At 38.1% G+C, this 20,974-nt stretch overlaps 1 protein-coding gene across 27 annotated transcripts in view; it reads left to right on the top strand.

Moving 5' to 3' along the window:
* Nucleotides 1–20,974, top strand: part of FRYL (FRY like transcription coactivator) — a 285,578-nt gene that overhangs the window by 176,799 nt on the left and 87,805 nt on the right. For all 27 annotated transcript variants that reach the window (XR_004182756.1, XM_031664438.1, XM_031664443.1 and 24 more), the window contains 6 exons: nt 2,417–2,503; nt 5,586–5,757; nt 6,531–6,663; nt 9,672–9,779; nt 13,517–13,754; nt 20,597–20,782. Coding sequence is in view for 26 of the 27 variants with exons in the window: in XM_031664438.1 (XP_031520298.1) it covers nt 2,417–2,503; nt 5,586–5,757; nt 6,531–6,663; nt 9,672–9,779; nt 13,517–13,754; nt 20,597–20,782 (924 nt within the window). In the remaining variant the exon portion in view is untranslated. The remainder of the gene's footprint in view (nt 1–2,416; nt 2,504–5,585; nt 5,758–6,530; nt 6,664–9,671; nt 9,780–13,516; nt 13,755–20,596; nt 20,783–20,974) is intronic.

Raw genomic sequence — 20,974 nt, 5'->3', positions numbered from 1 at the left:
TGAGGACTCTGTTCTGTTCCATTGGTCTATATCTCTGTTTTGATACCAGTACCATGCTATTTTGGTTACTGTAGCCTTATAGTATAGTTTGAAGTCAGGTAGTGTGATGCCTCCAGCTTTGTTATTTTGACTTAGGATTCTCTTGGCAATGCAGGCTCTTTTTTGGTTCCATATGAACTTTTAAGCAGATTTTTTCAATTCTGTGAAGAAAGTCATTGGTAGCTTAATGGGAATGGCATTGAATCTATAAATAACCTTGGGCAGTATGGCCGTTTTCACGATACTGATTCTTCCTGTCCATGAGCATGGTATGTTCTTCCATTTGTTTGTGTCCTCTTTTATTTCACTGAGCAGTGGTTTGTAGTTCTCCTTGAAGAGGTCCTTTACATCCCTTGTAAGTAGGATTCCTAGGTATTTTATTCTGTTTGAAGCAATTGTGAATGGAAGTTCATTCATGATTTGGCTCTCTGTCTGTCTGTTACTGGTGTATAAGAATGCTTGTGATTTTTGCACATTAATTTTGTATCCTGAGACTTTGCTGAAGTTGCTTATCAGCTTAAGGAGATTTTGGGCTGAGACGATGGGGTTTTCTAAATATACAATCATGTCATCTGCAAACAGGGACAATTTGACTTCTTTTCCTAACTGAATACCCTTGATTTCGTTCTCTTGCCTGATTGCCCTAGCCAGATCTTCCAACACTATGTTGAATAGGAGTGGTGAGAGACAGCATCCCTGTCTTGTGCCAGTTTTCAAAGGGAATTTTTCCAGTTTTTGCCCATTCAGTATGATATTGGCTGTGGGTTTGTCATAAATAGCTCTTACTATTTTGAGATACATTCCATCAATAGTGAATTTGTTGAGAGTTTTTAGCATGAAGGGCTGTTGAATTTTGTCAAAGGCCTTTTCTGCATCTATTGAGATAATCATGTGGTTTTTGTCTTTGGTTCTGTTTATATGCTGGATTACGTTTATTGATTTGCGTATGTTGAACCAGCCTTGCAAGGTGGAAGCACTTTTAATTGAAGATGGATAAACAACATATGTCATAATCCTAATCTTAGTGCATTTACTAATTACCTCCTGAGTATCTTGAAGGATTTCTTAGAAAACTATTTTCATAGTCTACATTAATCTCGGTTCTTAGGTACTGATAATAGAATCCACTATAGCTAGTTAAACCCAAAGGGATCTTGAAAGGAATATAGATAGCTCAGAGAATTTATAGTAGGGCTGAAGAAACGAACTCTAGTCTGAACGACAAAGAGGAAGCTACCACCTTGGCCAAAATGAAACAGCCACCAGACAAGGAAGTCACCACATGTGGGTATGCTTCAGAATCATGCAGCGTCTGCTAAGGTCCTCACCAGTAAAATAGATTCATTTCTCCCTGTCTTCCTCCTCCTCTTTACATATCCCAGTTCCCAAAGAGACTCACATGATTATATCACTTGGCAGGGTTTGAATTATATCCTCAAGTTTTTTGTTATATGGGATCCTGAGAAGTACAAGTTTAGCTTTCTAGCCTTTGCAGTAAAGGAAGGATTATTAGAGGGGGATTAAATGAGTGTTAATGAGCCAATACAAGGTTTTGGTTACATTTCCTTTTGGGACATCCACCTTGGAGAAACATAGGTAAGGTTACCTCCTCAACATGGGAAAATGCTATGATTCCAGAATATTAATTTTATTCTCTTTCAACTGAAACTGTAGCAATCTAGATGATCCATAATGCAATTATTTTTGACAGTGAAGAAATAAAGAATATTTAAACAGAATTAGTACATTGTTATTTACTAGAGTACAAAAGTAATGATAATCAGATAAGTATAACAGTATCAGTAAGATTGATAAAAGCAAATTGTGCTTTAGATCAAGTGTTCAGAAAACTTGCGACATTAGATTGCATCTGTTCTTTTTTTCCAGAATTGTACCCACTCCCTTGAATTAGTTACCTTCCTCCAGCGCTCCACCAGAATTATAAAACTCCTTTCAAACATCGGTTAATCTTGTTAGTTAACTTTTTTACCCCCTGGGAGATTTCCTTCCTAGAGCCCCATTCTTCCTGACCCAGTATGAACTCACTGCTCTCTAGGCCTGCTGCCTGGCTGTTGTCTTGGGACTTCCTTTCATTGTCATCCTAGGAATTCTTTCACTCTGAATTTAATATGATTTTGGTGAATGAATGTTTAAAACTTTTATTCTGTTGGTTTGGGTATTAAACAAATTATTTGGTAATTAAATAATATAATCATGTATTTTGACCTTAATTCATATGTATTTTTCTTCTGTTCAACTATGAACTTTTTTAGGGCACAAACCTGTGTTGTTGTCATTGTATGTTATATTTATAATTCTTAGTGTGATGCCTAACACATAGTGGAAAGTTATAAGGATTTTTTTTTTTTTTTTTAAGGAACGCTTGGATTTTGCAATGAAAGAAATAATATTTGATCTTCTCAGTGTTGGAAAATCTACTAAAACTTTCACCATTAATCCAGAGGTAAAAAAAATTATAATGTAATAATGTAAAATCCTATACTTTTTTTTTTTAAGAGCATGATTTCTGGAATCAGAACTCTTAGATTCAAATCCCAACTCTACTTCTAATAGTAGCTGTGATTCAGGACAAGTTACTTAACCTTTCTAATAGCTGGCCAAATGATTTAATAATAGGTTTTTTTTTTTTTTTTTTTGAGACAGAGTTTTGCTCTTGTCGCCTAGGCTGGAGTGCAAATAATAGTGTTCAAGTGTGGTAGAAAATAATAAAGAGGCCGGGCGCGGTGGCTCATGCCTGTAATCCCAGCACTTTGGGAGGCCGAGACAGGCGGATCACCTGAGGTCGGGAGTTTGAGACCAGCCTGATCAACAGGGAGAAACCCCGTCTCTACTAAAATACAAAATTAGCCGGGCATGGTGGTACATGCCTGTAATCCCAGCTACTAGGGAGGCTGAGGCAGGAGAATCGCTTGAAGCTGGGAGGTGGAGGTTGCAGTGAGCCAAGATTGTGCCATTGCACTCCAGCCTGGGCAACAAGAGCAAAACTCTGTCTCAAAAAATAAAAATAAAAATAAAAATAAATAAAGAAAGGAAAATTTTATCAGATTAGTCAGCTCAGCTGGCTCCTGGAAGTTATAACATGCTTAGGTTTTGTTTGTTTGTTTGTTTGTTTTGCTTCACATTATTTGTATTTAAGGTGTTCTTCAATAAATCTCATTCATTCAACATTTATTGAGCACCTGAAATCTGCCAGGCAGTGTTCTAGGTGTTATAGAAAAAACAAAAATTCGTTCCCCCCTGCCAAAAAAGTCAACATTAAAAAAGTGATTGTTAATATCCTGCTTCCATGGTCTCATTATTCATAGTAAACTCTAATTCATTCTTTAGACGTTAGATTTTCAGGGTTTTTCAAAATATTTCATAAATTCTTTATTGGAATCTAATTACATTTGAGAATATAAAAAGGCAAAATAGGTGTTATCTGTTTTCTTTTTTCTTATTTATTTTAAATTATGATCTTGATCCTAGATATGTATAGTCAAATCCTAAGATTTGTGTTTATGTAGTTAACAATGAGTTGGAAAGATAATGCAGCTTTTCATTTGTAATATTTTTAAGATAGTTTAATAACTATTTCCAGATTTTGAAAGTGAGCAAACACAATTGTTTGTATAGCTGACATACATAACATGTTGGGGGTACATGTATCCCAGTGGGTGTAGAAGGTAGTTCACTGGAATTCGGGAAGAAAATAAAGCTTTTATTTATATATTTTTTTGGTTTCTACCAACAAAAATGGTTTCCAGCAACAAAAATTATGAAACAAAAGATATTTTCTTGAACATCCATTTTAAGAAAATATTCACTCCATTGAATAAATTTACTTCTGAAAGTAAGTTTTTTTCTTACTGAAGTTCTCATACTAGGAGTAAAAAAAAAAATCAGTTCTGGGTTTGTTTTTTTTTTGTGGGCGTGGTGATTGTTATTTATTAGGTTTACTTTGTTAGGATTATCTTAAATCCGTATTTTCTTTTCAAGAACTTTTGTAAGAGCTAGTTTAGTTAAACATAGATAAAATTATCCATTAGCCCATTTAATCAAATACATGCAAATTGCAAGACACTGAAAGAATGTGTAAGTGAAGCTACCTCTGTCAACTCGACTACATTGTGGAGTTTTTCTGCTTCTTTCAAGGTGTCATCTTTGACTATGTGACATGTGACTGACTTTGTGATACTTAGACCAGGGGAGGGCACCAGTACTATGTCGTATATAAAGATGAGTGAAGCTTAAAATTTTAATCTTACTTAGATAAAAAATATATATAAATAAGAGCTTTATTTTCTTCCCATATTCCATTGAGCTACCTTGCACACCCACTGGGATATGTGTACCCCACTTGAGAGACCACGGGTGTAGATCAAAGATAATGACAGCTCGGGCTTAGATCATAGTGGTGCAGATAGAGGAGCATTCACTGAGAAAAGAAACATTGAGAAGGAATCAAATCTGGGGCAAAGTCATGCATTTGGTTTGAACATGTCTAATCTGAGGCATCCAGGTAGAGGCATGCAAGTAAGAGATGTCAGATGGGTCTGAGGGTCTGAGTTCAGAGAGAGGCCAGGCTTAGAATTTGTGGGTGATCTGGTATGGGTGGTAATTGAAGTCATACAAGTATATGCAGTTGCTTTGGGAGGTAATAAATAATGATAGGAGAAGGCAGCCTAGGAGAACCTTGCCTTGAAGCAGTCTAACATTTAATACCCAGGTAAAGGAGGCCAAACCTGAAATGCAGATAAAGATGACACAGCCAGCAGTGGAACATAGATACCAAAGGAAGGGAGTGTTTCAGGAGAGAACGGGTACTTGACCTTGTCCATGTTGCTGGAAAATCAACTAGCATGCTATAAATAGGCCCGCTGTTTTGAGCAATATGGTCACTGATGAGTGAGAATGGCTTCAGGGAAGTATTTGGGGAAAGTTTCTTCCATTAAGATAGCAAGTATACTTAAGAGAAATGGGATATATTCAGTTGAAAGGAAAATGTTGAAGATGCAAGAAAGAAAAGATGTAATTGGTGCTATAATGTTTCCAAATATGCAAGAACAGATGGGATTCCAACAACTAGGAAGACTGTCACTCCCTCACTATACCAAGAGCAAAAGGGAGGGAGAAGAGGTGCAGGTATAAGTAAATTAGTGTGATTTGTAAAGAGAGATTGAGGAAAGTTGATGATTTTTTTTTTCTTTCTGTGAAGTAGAAGACAATTCATTTGCCTAGAAAGGGGAGGGGACGGGACCATAAGAGGATAGGAGAGTTGAGGAAGAGGATTGCTATAAGCCTTAGAGACAGTAAGGAAGCCGGTCAGCCTCAGAAGTAAGTGAGTGGCATTTGGGGATTTGATATTAAAGCAAACTCTAATGCTTGGGCTGGTTAAAAATGTTGGACAGAAAGGTTAGTGTTCCTTCTATCTTCCTTCCTTCCAGCCCCCCGCACTCTGATGTTACTGATGAAATATTTCTAACATGCAAAAAGGGTAATTTATGACACTTATCTCTTCCTTTTGAATTTTTTTTCCTTTGAAGAGAATGAACATAGGCCTCAGAGTCTTCCTTGTAATAGCAGACAGTTTGCAGCAGAAAGATGGCGAACCACCCATGCCAACAACAGGAGTTATTCTTCCCTCAGGAAATACTCTTCGTGTAAAGAAAATTTTTCTCAATAAAACCTTGACAGATGAAGAAGCAAAAGTCATAGGTTAGTTTAACTGAAGTTAAATAAGTTGCTTTGTAATACAGTTTCATATTCTTTTATAAAAGTCTGATCAAATCTAAAATATATGTAAATTTGCCTAATACAGTTTTTCCAGTATATACAGCTGTACAAAATGAATACTTCTTTTATTTGTTTATTTACTTTTTTGAGATAGAGTCTCACTGTGTTGCCCTGGCCGAAGGGCATTGGCACAATCTTGGCTCACTGTAAGCTCCACCTCCCAAGTACAAGTGATTCTCATGCCTCAGCCTCCCGAATAGCTGGGACCACAGGCGTGCACCGCACGCCTGGCTAATTTTTGTATTTTTAGTAGAGATGGGGTTTTGCCACATTGGCCAGGCTGGTCTTGAACTTCTGACCCCAAGTGATTTCACTTGCCTCAACCTCCCAAAGTGCTGGGATTAGAGATGTGAGTCACTACATTCAGCCCACAGTGAATACGTTTTTTTGATAATAGTCATGAGTCTTCATGTTAAGAGTTTTCCAGTTAAATCTTTATTTTATCACAGGATCCTATTCACTGCATTCTGTCCTTTCTTCAACTTAATTTTAGTCCCCTGCATAATTTTCACATAATTTCTCCAATTAGTCAAATATGCTGAAGCTGATCATCAGGGAGATATGTCACAGTTGAAACCCGTTTTGTGGCAACAGTAAGCTAATATCACTTAAAGATTATTAGGCTTTTACTATAGAAAGTAAGTATTCTTTATCTAATTTCAGATATTTTATAACTGTGAAGTTTTTTCCCCTAGGAATGTCAGTTTACTATCCTCAAGTAAGAAAAGCATTAGATAGCATCCTCAGACATTTGGACAAAGAAGTTGGGAGACCAATGTGTATGACCAGTGTGCAGATGTCTAATAAGGAGCCTGAAGACATGATTACGTATGTAGTAAATTATTTGCCTTCATTGCTATTTCAGTTTTTCTAAGACAGTACGGGTGGTTCTTGCTTACCTGTCTCCTTACTTTGTCTTTGGAGTTCTTCCATGTTTCCATCTGCTGCAGTTTTCAATACAGTGATTCCTTCCGTGCACTCAGTTTTATTCTTTAAAGTGCTGTCAAACTGGTATAGATAGCAAAACTCACTCTGGATCCCAGTCTGGTGTGTTGTCAATGACAAGGCCCCACACTTACTCCGTGAGCAAAATATGAATCCTAGGTACCCCGGATGTATGTGGGCGTGATTGGTTTATTACGTCAAATAAATGCTTTTACTGCCAAAGCCCTAGTTAAAAAAAAAAAAAATCCTGAAAATCTGAACTCTGATTATTTTTGACCCCTAGGAACTAAGGGGTGATATAGAGAGGAATAGCATGAGTAGTTTTTTTGGAAACAGTACCTCATCCCACCCCACCCCTAGGGCCTTGTCATTATTTGTCATCTCAGCATCTTTTTTTCTTGTTAGGGACTTCCTCCTCAGGAAACTGTATGTTATGGCAGTAACTTATTTTATTTGCTAGAAAACATCTACATATTCTCTGTAAGGGAGGAGATTCTTTTGGATATTAATGTTTGCATTATAGGTCTTAGAATACCAAATTTGATATTTAATCTCTAAATTTATTTAATATACAATTATTATGTACTACTATATGCTAATATCTCTGAGAGTTTCTTTAATGTGAATTTTTTTGCCAATGTTACTTCCTGTGGGAAATCTTGTTTTTCATCACAACCACTTCCCTCATTTAGTCAGTAAGTGTGCTTTCACCCAGTTCCTCTGATACCTATATAGCATATTTCTTCTGTAACTCCATTAACTTTCTCTTCTATTTCAGTGTGCTTTAATTTAGGATCTTTGAGATAGAGAGCACCCTCTCAGTGACTAGGAGAAAAACAAGATAGCAATAAAGATTTTATTACTAACACGTGGGTGGGGGACACTGCACATGTGGAGACCACGCTCACGGAAGTCAGGAAGCATATGTAGAGAGAGAGAAAGAGGCCCATGGGCCGATGACTTTTTTGGGTTGAGCGTGTTATCCAAACAGTTACCTAGGGGTAATTCTAATTGGTGGATTGAAAGCAAGCAGGCATGAGTTCAGGAGGTCATGCTGTGCCTGAGAGGTGGTCACTGGAGCACATCTGCATAGTCCATGTGGGGTACGCAGGTCAGTGGGGCCAGTCAAGTAGGCTGCATCTAAGTATCCATAGGGAGGTGATTACCAGGAAGAAGTTGTGTAAGACAGATACCTGAATCAACCACATTAAAGAACTGGGGGATGGAGTGGGATGTAGAACTGGAAACTGTCTCAAGGGTGACTGCACCCTTTTTCTGGTATGAGAAAATCAAACATTTAAAATGGGTGCCAAAGCAACATAAAATTATAAGAACACACTACACAGTGATGTTACTTTTTCTTTCTTTGTGGTGCTTCCTCTTTGTTAGCCAATACCCTCTTTTGATTATCTATTTTTGTAACATGTCATGTGAGTTATCCTGGGAGACCAGGAGGCAACACCATTGTACACTTTGCTGTCTGTGTATGAACTGAATAACAGATGCACCTTGACCAATCACCGACAGCCTTGATGGAAATGACAGTGATTATGATGTGCAGTGTGCTTTATGGACCAAAGAGCCAAAGCAAAGTTTATTTATGCCATTACTTAACATATGGTAGCTTAAATTTCAACTGCCTTTTTGGGGACTGGTATTATTTACCTAAAGTATGGTAACTGAAATTCTTGCATTTTGAAACCATGTAAAAAGAGGACTGGCCATATGAAATCTCTAAAAGGATTAGTGAGTCCATTGCCACTATAACAAATACCCAAGGCTGCGTGTGGTGACTCATGCCTGTAATCCCAGTAATTTTGGAGGCTGAGGCGGATGTATCACCTGAGGTCAGGAGTTCAAAACCAGCCTGACCAACATGGTGAAACCCCATCTCTACTAAAAATACAAAAAATTAGCTGGGCGTGGTGGCAGGTGCCTGTAATCCCGGCTACTCGGGAGGCTGAGGCAGGAGAATCGCCTGAACCCGGGAGGCGGAGGTTACAGTGAGCTGAGATCACACCATTGTTGCACTCCAGTCTGGGCAACAAGAGCAAAACTCCGTCTCAAAAAATAAAATTAAAATAAAATAAAATAAAACCCAGAACACTGAGAATATCCAAATTCTTTTCTACATAAGGATTATTTTATTAGGCCAACTGAAGAACAATTTAGATGAAAGAAATTTGAAAGGCCTCACCTTCAAATACAGACCAAAATAAAAACCAGTATATTAAGAGGTTAGACATTTAAAATAAATAAAACTATTGAATAACTAGAAGAAAATATAGTAAAATTAAATTGTATTAAGCCTCTAGAGGTACCAGGATTTTCAAAAACCTGGCTTATTTTATTTCATAGAAATTTTAAGTATGTGTATTTATGTGTATATATCACATGCAAGACAAGGACAAACAATATAAACACCTATATATGAGATGAATGTTTCTAAGACCTTTGTTAGTGGAGGATATTAAGTGAAAAACGATGTGGCTAATTTTGTAGGCCCCCCAAAATAACCAGTATTTAGTTATTTAATGATATCAATGTTATTATTTATTATTTTAATATTTATGGGAGGCTAAATATTAAATAATCATCTTAAATATTATAAATAATCTGTTTAACTATTTGTTATGTAATAATGGTTGTAATGCTTCTTGTCTAGTTACTGAAAACCTTTTTGTTTGCTGGCTTTCTTTTGAATTATTTCTGTATTCTTTTGTCCATATATAGACTAATAATTATCTACAGGATTTATATGTATTTTTTTAATATTAAATACATTAACCTTTGGGGGAGGGCTCCCACTTTCTGTAGCTATTTTTCCAAGTTTGATTTCATTGTCTAGCATATGTATTATGTTTCTTATTAAATCCTATTGTATTTTTCAGGGGGGAAAGAAAACCCAAGATTGATTTGTTTAGAACTTGTATTGCTGCGATTCCAAGGTTGATTCCTGACGGTATGAGCAGAACTGACCTCATTGAATTGTTAGCAAGGTAAATGAGGATTACTGTTTGCTATGTTAAGTTTTATGTCTTCTGCTCCTTTATATTTCTAATATACCTTTGTTACTGTTATCACTAAAAAGGCGATGATAAAGACATTTCTAATCCTTTATCTGATTTACTTTCTAAATTTCTATTTTGTCTTTTTTTGTTGTTATTAAACACATTTTCCTCACTAATTTTTAACTTCTCAAGTTCTTCTAGATTCCCCCCACAAATCCTATCTTTCAGTTCCCTATTTTTCCATCTAGTATTCTTTCCTGGGATTTCTATAACACATTATCCCTTAACATATGGGCATTATCAGTGTATGGTAATTCCCAGTTAGGCAATTAATTATTGTGTTTACTCTTACAGTCATTTCTTTAGTATCTCTGGTGGTAATTAGTTCTCATTTGTGCTTTTTTTCCCCCCATGGCAGAACTGTGGCATTCAAGTTTCTCTCTCTCTTCTATTAGGCATGTCATAGCTCTGTAAAATGAGTACATAACCTGACAACCAAACTTAAATACTAGCTCCTGATTCTAAGTTGAGGCGATAGCCTGTTGAAAACCTGCTTTGCTGATGTAGTTAGGGATTCCCTACATAAGAGATCAGCACATTTTTCTGTAAAGTACCAGATAGTATTTTAGGGTTTTGCAGATCATTATGATCTTTGTAATGGGTCCAATTATACAGTTTGATAGAAGTAAGACCTAGTGTTCAGTAGATCAGTACAGTGACTGTAGTTTACAATAATCTGTTGTACATTTCAAAATAACTAGAAAAGAGTAAAGGTTTCTAACATAAAGAGAAGACAAGTATTTATGGTGATAGATATCCTCGTTACACTTATTTGATCTTTACAAATTATATGAATGCATTAAATTATCACATCTACCACAAAAGCATGAACAACTATTGGGTATCAGTAAAACAAGCAAACACATACTCATCTCTGCCATTATAGTACAGAAGCAGCCATAGACAATAGAGTGTGCATGACTGTATTCCAATAAGCATCTGGCTGGATTTAGCCCTTGAGCCACAGTTTGCCAGCCCCTGTCCTAGATGGACAAAACAAATACAATGACTATAGCAGAGCAGCGATACTTGACTATGTTGAAAGGTGTTTACTTGTTGTTGGGCATTTATCACTTCGGTGTAAGTTAAATTCATAATAAATAAACAATTAATAGACTGTTCCAGCAATCCTTTCTCCACTTCCGAAGCTTTTCACACACCCTGGCACTACCTTATCCTCAACTATTACCTGTTGTGATCAGAGATTTTATGTCTCCTGTGATGATTGTGAAAGAAATGGGTTACTTTGCATTATATAAATTTGTTGCCTTCCCACAGTCTCCTAATTTTTTTGTGAATTAGATTGCAGAGTTACAGAGTTCATGCCAGCATTGGAAATAAGAAACATTAATTATGTATAGCACTATTCCTTGAGAGAGCAGTAAACAACTACTGTTCAGTTCTGCTCTTACTCCTCCTATTTCAACATAACTCATCTACATCTTTGTGGGTGTTGATCCACAAGAGTAGATCTCCCATCTTTTCCACGAGAATGAAACTGCAACTATGAGGGCCAGGGATGGGACAGCTTAGTAAAAGAGCAGACAGCTGAACAGTGAATGACAATTTGCTTTGCTGTTCACTTTGCTTCTTTCTCCTATGATATTTGTTTACTAATAGTTTACCTCAGTGGAAAGGAAGATCCCAGGGTCTGTTCTGTTCTCTCCTTTCTTCATATCATTTGGAATTGTGCTGTCTAAATCTTACTTACTTTACCATAAAGGAAGCAAGCAAACAAAACAAAGATGCTTTGTAAATTTGCAGACCTGTGTCCTGTCCCTAAGGAAAGTTAATTAATTCCCCTGCCTTTAATTAACCAAGCTTTATTGTTATTCTGCTCTGTACAATGAACAGTTAAGTCACACATGTATACCCTATATCACACAGATAGGAGTTTAAGATAGATATTTACATATTCATGGATTTAAGGAATGTTGAAATAACCTTTAAAGTCAGCATCATTGAGGACTGTCACTCTCTTCTCCCATATTGTATCTCCTGATGTCACTATTGGAGACAGAATACTGGGCTAGAGATGCTTAATTTGACCCTGTTTATTTCTCAAGTGCTGATGGAACTGCTGCTGCATTGTTGCTTACTCCTCAGTCTGTCTAGCTATAATACATCTCGTTAGTCTCATTGTCAGTTGAAAGTTGGCTTAGTGATGACTAGAACTAAGTTCAGCAGGGTGAATACTTATATCTCCTTTCTCCTAAACTGCACAACTTTCCACCTCTGTCTTGGATAACTCCATTTTTCCAGCTTCCCAAGCATGTAATTTTATGTTTAATATTATGTACTTACCTTATTCATTCAGACTATTTCTAATTCTGATACATCTGTCTTTGTAGTCAATTACTAACATAATTTTCTTCAGACCCAAATCAGAAACTCTTTATTCATATAATATTATTATATAATGGTGGCTCCCACTACTGTAGCCATTTTTTTTTAAATTTCTTATTTATCATTCTCTTTTATGTTCTGGTAAACTTCTGTAACTAAAATTATATTCAAAGCCCCATTTTGATGTATTTAAAAGCAAATTGTATATAGCGTCTCCTAATTTGTTTAAACTCTCTTTAGGACCTTATGTGCTGAGTCAACCCTTTTTTTTTTTCCTTTTTTTTTTTTTTTTTTTGATATAGTGCCCTGTTCTGTTGCCCAGGCTGGAGTGCAGTGGTGCAATCTTGGCTCACGGCAACCTCTGCCTTCTGGGTTCAAGTGATCCACCCGCCCCGGCCTCCCACAGTACTGGGATTATAGGTGTGAGTCACTGAGCCCAGCCTTATTTTTTTTTCTAGGCATGTACCATTTATGATATTACTCCTAAATTTACTCTCATTCTTACCTTCAATAATTATTCTATTACATTGATTCCATCTTCATTTGTTGTATATTCTTCTTCACAATCAGCCATCTTATATTTAACTGTAACTTCAGTGCCTATAAAGAATGATTGAGCAGTGGCTCATGCCTGTAATCCCAGCACTCTGGGAGGCTGAGGCGGACAGATCATGAGGTCAGGAGATCCAGACCATCCTGGCTAACACAGTGAAACTCCATCTCTACTAAAAATACAAAAAATTAGCTGGGTGTGGTGGCGGGCACCTGTATTCCCAGCTACTTGGGAGGCTGAGGCAGGAGAATGACGTGAACCCAGGAGACAGCCCTTGCAGTGAGCTGAGATCACGCCACTGCACTCCAGCCTGGGTGGCAGAACGAGACTCCGTCTCAAAAAAAAAAAAAATGATTTGAGATAAATCGTGTCCTTACCAGTGATAGCAAAGATTAAATAAATGTGAAGATAGTGCTAAGATATCATATGATTAGATACAATTTTTGATTGATTATAGGATAACCATACAGTATTTTAAGGATTAAAGGATTTTAAATGGAATTCTAATGTCATTTGTATCAAACTTACTCAGATTATAGTAAAAACACCAATAATAGGAATAGATTCATATGTGAATTTAAACAAATGAGATTATAAGCTAGCATAAAGTTAAATATAGCATGAAAAAGTGAACATTGGTTGTTATCTTCATATTTCTTACAAAACAACTAGAGGACATATATTTTAATGTCATAGTTTTAAGTTTTAGATGATAAAACTAATTGAAAGGTATTGAAGTTTGCTAATGGAATTTTGTTCTTGGTAGGCTCACAATTCATATGGATGAAGAACTGCGTGCTCTGGCTTTCAATACTCTGCAGGCACTAATGCTTGATTTTCCAGATTGGCGGGAGGATGTTCTTTCAGGATTTGTTTATTTTATTGTTCGTGAAGTGACTGATGTCCATCCCACGCTTCTTGATAATGCCGTAAAGATGTTGGTACAATTAATAAATCAGTGGAAACAAGCAGCCCAAATGCATAATAAAAACCAGGACACTCAGGTACCAGATTCTTTTCTATTGTCCCTTTGTATGTGGTCAGTGCTAAATGACCAATAATGATTTTAATACAGATTTACTTTATCAAACACTAACAGTATTATTAGTTCTATTCACTCTCAATGTGTTCCTAATCCCTTAAACTGAACATTCCCATAGTTCGTGTAGTAAATATATAGTGTTTATGCATCTAACTTTTCTAATCTTCTTCTTCGGGTAACAATTAGTTTTTAACGAGCATGGAAATTAGAGATAATTCCAGCTCACTTTTAGGTTGTTTCCAGTATATTTAAAGCCAATACAATAAATTTTTGGTAGTCTTCCATTTGGGTCATTTGATTGTTTTATCCATGTCACCAGTCCCTGTTTCACGTAAGACGGTAACTGTGCTCCTTAACCATAAAGGATACTCAAATCATTGATTTATGATAACGTATAAATCATAGAACCTTGGAATTTTAGACCCAAGCCATTGAAGTTAAACTAGCTTCTCAACCTTTAATGAGCATACAAATCAGCAGGGCCCTAAGAAGAACATGCTGGTACTTTAAGTTCTGGGAGTACATGTGCCATAGCGTGCAGGTTTGTTACATATGTATACTTGTGCCATGTTGGTGTGCTGCACCCATCAACTTGTCAGCACCCATCAACTCGTCATTTACATCAGTTATAACTCCCAATGCAATCCCTCCCCACTCCCTGTGATAGGCCCTGGTGTGTGATGTTCCCCTTCCCGAGTCTAAGTGATCTCATTGTTCAGTTCCACCTATGAGTGAGAACATCGCGGTGTTTGGTTTTCTGTTGTATTGTTTGTAAAAGAATGGTGATTTCCAGCTGCATCCCTATTCCTAAAGGACACAAAATAATCCTTTTAGCAAATGCATAGTGTTCCATAGTGTATATGCCACATTTTACCAATCAATCTCTGTCACTGATGGACATTGGGTTGATTCAGTCTTTGCTAACCCAGACCAGTGGTGCAATAAACATCGTTATTACGCCATGTGTCTTTATAGCAGCATGATTTATAATCCTTTAGGTATACCCAAATGGCCGGATGACGTTCATATGATACATCTAGTTCTACACATCAACATGAGGAATGCAGCCATACTGTTTTTCCATAATGGTTGAACTGGTTGACCACCAACAGTGTAAAGTGTTTTATTTCTCCCACGTCTCTCCAGCACCTGTTGTTTCCCTGAACTTTTATTAGTAGCCATTCAACTGGTGTGAGATGACATCTCATTGTGGTTTGATTTGCATTTCTCTGATGGCGGTGATGATGAGCATTTTTTTTCATGTGTCTGTTGGCTGTATAGACCATCTTCTTTGAGAAATGTCTGTTTCATATGTTGCTTGCTGATGGGTTGTTTGTTTTTTCTTGTAAGTTGTTTTGGTTGCTGTGGGTTTGGATAATAGCCCTTTGTCAGATGAGTAGTGCAAAAAGTACTTTCTCCCATTCTCTGTAGGTTGCCTGTTCCTCTGATGGTGGTTTGTTGCTGTGCAGAAATATTTAAGTTTAATGAATCCATTTGTGGTGGCTTTGCTGCGTTGCTTTTTGGTGTTGTTTTGGGCATGAAGTTTTGCCCATGCCTATTTCTGAATGGTACTACTAAAGTTTTCTCGGGTTTTATGATGTTAGGTCAACGTTCGTAGTCTCTAATCCATCTTGAATTCAATTTTCATAAAGATGGAAAGGATCAGTTTCAGCTTTCTACTTATGACTGTAATTTTCCAGCACCATTTATTAAATAGGGATAACACCATTTCTTGTTTCTCTCAGGTTTGTCAAAAGATCAGATGGCTGTAGATGTGTGGTATTATTTCTGAGGACTCCGTTCTGTTCCATTGGTCTATATCTGTTTGGTACCAGTACCATGCTGTTTTGGTTACTGTAGCCTTGCCTTAGTATGTAGTTTGAAGTCAGGTAAATTGTGATGCCTCCAGCTTTGTTCTTTTGACTTAGGATTGTCTTGGAAATCTGTGAGGGCTCTTTTTGGTTCCATATGAACTTTAAAGCAGTTTTTCCAATTCTGTGAAGAGGCTTCGTTGAAAAGGTAGCTTCATGGGAGGCATTGAATCTTATAAATAACCTTGGGCGTATGGCCATTTTCACGATATTGATTCTTCCCATCCATGATGATATTCTTCCATTGTTTGTGCCCTGTTTTATTTCACTGGAAGCGGTGGTTTAGCCAGTTACTCCTTGAAAGAGGTCCTTTACATCCCTTGTAAGTTGGATTCCCTAGGTAACATTCTGTTGGAGACTTAATTGTAGATGAGTTCATTCATGATTTGACTCTCTTTGTCTGTTACTGGTGTATAAGAATGCTTGTGATTTTTATTAATTTTTGTATCCTGGGGCTTTGCTGAAGTTTCTTATCAGCTTGAGAGATTTTGGGCTGAGACAATGGGAGTTTTCTAAATATACAGTCATGTCATCTGCAAGGAACTAATTTGACTTGCTTCTTTTCCTAACTGGGTACATGATTTCTTTCTCTTGCCCTGATTGCCCTGGCCAAGAACTTCTGTACTATATTTGAATAGGAGTGGTGAGAGAGGGCATCCCTGTCTTTGTACCAAGTTTTCAAGGGAATTTTCCAGTTTTTGCCCTCAGTATGATATTGGCTGTGGGTTTGCATTCGTAATGTCTTATTATTTTGGGGTACATTCAATAATGCAATTTATGACGTTTTTGCTTGTGAGGGCCTGTTGAATTTTATTAAAGTGCTGCCATCTATTGAGATAATAATGTGGGTTCTTGTCTTTGGTTCTGTTTATATGCTGGATTATGTTTATTGATTTAGAATGTTGAACCAGCCGCATCAGGGATGAAGCCCACTTGATCATGAATTGGATAAGCTTTTGATGTGCTGCTGAATCGGTTTACAGTATTTTATTGGGGATTTTGATGTTCATCAGGGATATTGGTCTAAAATTCCCTTTTTTTTGTTACATGTCTATGGGCTTTGTTATCAGGATGATGTTGGCCTCATAAAATGAGTTCTGGGGAGGATTCCCTCTTTTTTCTATTGATGAGAATAGTTTTGAAGGTGGTACATCCTCCTTGTGTACCTCTGGTAGAGTCAGCAATAGCATTCATCGGTCCTGGACTTTTTGGTTGGTAGGCTATTAATTATTGCCTCAATTTCAGAGTACTATTATTGGTCTATTCAGGGGATTTCAACTTCTTCCTGGTTTAGTCTTGGAAGGTGTGGTAATCAGGGATTATCCATTTCTTCTAGATTTTCAGTTTGTTGCATAGGGTGTTTATAGTATTCTCTGATGGTAGTTTGTATTTCTGTTAAGGTCGGTGGTGATATCCACTTTATCATTTTTTATTAGTCTATTTGATTCTTTACTCTTTTTTCTTTATTAGTCTTGCCTGGCGGTCTGTCAATTTTGTTTGTCTTTCAAAACCAACTCCTCTGGACCATTGATTTTTGGGAGGTTTTGTATCTCCTATCTCCTTCAGTTCTGCTCTGGTCTTGATTATTTCTTGCCTTCTTTGCTTTTGAATGTTTGCTCTTGCTTCTCTAGTTCTTTTAATTGTGATGTTAGAGTGTCAATTTTAGATCTTCCTGCTTCTCTTGTGGGCATTTAGTGCTATAATTTCCCTCTACACACTGCTTCTAAGTATGTCCCAGAGATTCACGTGGTATATTGTATCTTTGTTCTCATTGGTTTCAAGAACATCTTTATTTCTGCCTTCATTTTACGTTTATGTACCCAGTAGTCATTCAGGAGCAGGTTGTGCAGTTTCCATGTAGTTGGCGGTTTTGATTAGAGTTTCTTAGTCCTAGGTTTCTATGTTTGATTGCACTGTGGTCTGAGAGACAGTTTGTTATAATAATTTCTGTTCTTGTACATTTGCTGAGGTGATTTACTTCCAATTATGTGGTCAATTTTGGAGTAAGTACGATGTGGTGCTGAGAAAGAATGTATATTCTGTTGATTTAGGGTGGAGAGTTCTATAGATGTCTAATAGGTCTGCTTACTGCAGAGATGAGTTCATTCCTGGATATCCTTGTTAACTTTCTGTCTAGTTGATCTGTCTAATGTTGACAGTGGAGTGTGTTGAAATCGTTATTATTGTATGGGAGTCTAAGTCTCTTTGTAAGTCTCTAGGACTTGCTTTATGAATCTGGGTGCTCTGTATTTGGGTGCATATATATTTGAGATAGTTAGCTACTTCCTGTTGGTGGTAACACCATTGTAGCCTTCTTGTCTCTTTGATCTTTGTTGGTTTAAGTCTGTTTTATCAGAGACTAGTATTGCAAAGTCCTGCTTTTGTTCACCACATTGCTTGATAGATCTTATATCCTTTATTTTGACCTATGTATGTCTCTGCATGTGAGATGGGTCTCCTGAATACAGCAGACCAATGGGTCTTGACTCTTTATCAGATTGCCAGTCTGTGTCTTTTTAGTTGTAGCATTTAGTCCATTTTACGTTTTAAGGTTAATATTGTTATGTGTGAGCAGTCCTGCCATTATGATATTAACTGCTTATTTTCGTTAGTTGATGCAGTTTCTTGGGACAGGTTGGATCTTCTAGTGGTGACAAAATCTCTAAGCATTTGCTTATCTGTAAAAGGATTTTTATTTCTCCTTCACTTATGAAACTTAGTTTGGCTGGATATGAAATTCTGGGTTGAAAATTCTTTAGAAGATGTTGAATATTGGCCCACTCTCTTCTGGCTTGTAGAGTTTCTGCTGAGAGATCTGCTTGTTATCCTGATGGGCTTCCCTTTGTGGAGTAACCGACCTTTCTCTCTGGCTGCCATGGTTTTCCTTCATTTTCGGCAGTCTGACGAATTATGTGTCTTGGAGTTGCTCTTCTCGAGAATTATCTTTATGGCGTTCTCTGTACCGCAGTTTGGTGGCCTGCCCTACTAGGTTGGGGAAGTTCTCCTGGATGATATCCCTGCAGAGTGTTTCCAACTTGGACATTTCCCCTCTTTCAGACACCCCAATCGAGGCGATAGATTTGGTCTTTACATAATCCATACTTCCTTGCAGGCTTTCAGTTTCATTCTTTTCCTTTTTCTTTTTGGTTTCTCTTCTCGCTTCTGTTTCATTCCGACAGACCTCAATCGCTGACACTCTTTCATTTAGTTGATCAGTCAGTTACTTGGAAGCTTGTGCATTTGTCCGCAGTATTTCTGCGTGTCATGGTTTTAATCTCTTTCATTTAGTTTGTGACCTTCTCACCATTAATTACTCTGCTTCTCGTTACTTCCCTTTTTTTTCAAGATTTTTAGTTTCTTTCGCTGGAGTGCATTAATTCCTCCCTTTTGGCTCTGGTTTGAGTGGACTGAAGCCTTCTTCTCATCATCAAAGTCATTCTCTGTCCAGCTTTGATCCGTTGTTAAGTGAGCTGCTCATTGCCAGGAGAATGTCACCCTTTTTTAGTTTTCCAGCTTTTCTGCCTGCTTTCCCATCTTTGTGGTTTGCTCTGCCTCTGGTCTTTGATGATGGTGGCGAGTACTGATGGGGTTTTGGTGTAGAGTGTCCTTCCTGTTTGATGGTTTTCCTTCTAACAGTCGGGATATTATCAGCTGTGGAGTCTGTTGGAGATTGCTTGAGGTCCCTCAGACCCTGTTTGCCTGGGTATCAGCAGCAGAGGCTGCAGAAGATGAATATTTCTGAACAGCGGAGTGTACCTATCTGATTCTTCAGCACAGGCTTCCTCTCAGGGGTGTACTCACCCTGTGAGGTGTGGGTGTCCAGGCTGCCCCTAGTGGGGATGTCTGCAGTTAGAGCGCTACTCAGGGGTCAGGGACCCACTTGAGCAGGCAGTCTGTCCCTTCTCAGATCTCAACCTCCGTGCTGGGAGATCCACCGCTCTCTTCAAAGCTGTCAGACAGAGTTGTTTGCGTCTGCAGAGTTTTCTGCTGCTTTTGTTGTTGTTTACTGTGCCCTGTCCCCAGAGGTGGAGTCTATAGAGACAGTCAGGTTTCCTTGAGCTTCTGTGAGCTGCACCCAGTTCGAGCTTCCCAGGGCTTTGTTTACCTACTTAAGCCTCAGCAATGGTGGGCGCCCCTCCCCCAGTCTCGCTGCTGCCTTGCTGGTAGATTGCAGACTGCTGTGCTAGCAATGAGGGAGGCTCCGTGGGCGTGGTACCCTCCCAGCCAGGTGTGGGATATAATCTCCTGGTGTGCCCGTTTGCTTAAAGCGCAGTATTGGGGTGGGAGTTACCCGATTTTCCAGGTGTTGTGTGTCTCAGTTCCCCTGGCTAGGAAAAGGGATTCCCTTCCCCCTTGCGCTTCCCAGGTGAGGCAATGCCTCGCCCTGCTTCAGCTCTCGCTGGTCGGGCTGCAGCAGCTGACCAGCACCGAGTGTCCGGCACTCCCTAGTGAGATGAACCCAGTACCTCAGTTGAAAATGCAGAAATCACCGGTCTTCTGTGTCGCTCGCGCTGGGAGTTGGAGACTGGAGCTGTTCCTATTCGGCCATCTTGCTCCGCCCCCCAAGAAAGAGTTTCTTAGAAGCTCTCAAGTGTTGCCAGGCTGCTGGTCCACACTCCGAGTGTGAAAGATACACTACAATCCCCTCATTTCCCACATAGAAATTAGGTGAAGACCGATTATCAGTTCCAAGGTTACAAAATAGAGAATGATAGAAGTTAGATACAGAATTCATATTTAGACTGCCAGTGAAATGCTTTTTTCACTGTGCACACTATTCCATTTTTATAAATTACATACTATTTAAGTTGCTTGAGCCAAGGCAGACCTGTAGTCATAATCACTATGATTTGCTTTATTCTTTATTAATTGTTTTTCTGGAATGTCTGTACATACATATTTTTTATTTTATTTTTAACTTCTGTTTTTCAAGCATGGTGTAGCTAATGGAGCTTCTCATCCCCCTCCTCTGGAAAGGAGCCCATATTCCAACGTATTCCATGTGGTCGAAGGCTTTGCACTTGTCATTCTCTGTAGCAGTCGACCTGCCACTAGGAAACTAGCCGTCAGTGTCCTTAGAGAAATACGGGCTTTATTTGCACTTTTGGAAATACCTAAGGTAAGATTTAGGTATTTCATTCAGTTATCTAATGAAAGTACTTAAAAACCATCTCTTTGTCCGTCCTTATCCCATATAGGTAGGTTACTACCATGGGTCTAAACTAACTTACTGTTCTCAATTGGGAGGCTGAGGCAGGCGGATCACAGGTCGGGAGATGGAGACCATCCTGGCTAACAGTGAAACCCCGTC

This window comes from Papio anubis, chromosome 3 (genome assembly GCF_008728515.1).
Source record: "Papio anubis isolate 15944 chromosome 3, Panubis1.0, whole genome shotgun sequence".
Lineage (NCBI taxonomy): Eukaryota > Metazoa > Chordata > Mammalia > Primates > Cercopithecidae > Papio > Papio anubis.
Note: the sequence above shows the minus strand (reverse complement) of the source record. Positions and strands in the feature narration are given on the sequence as shown.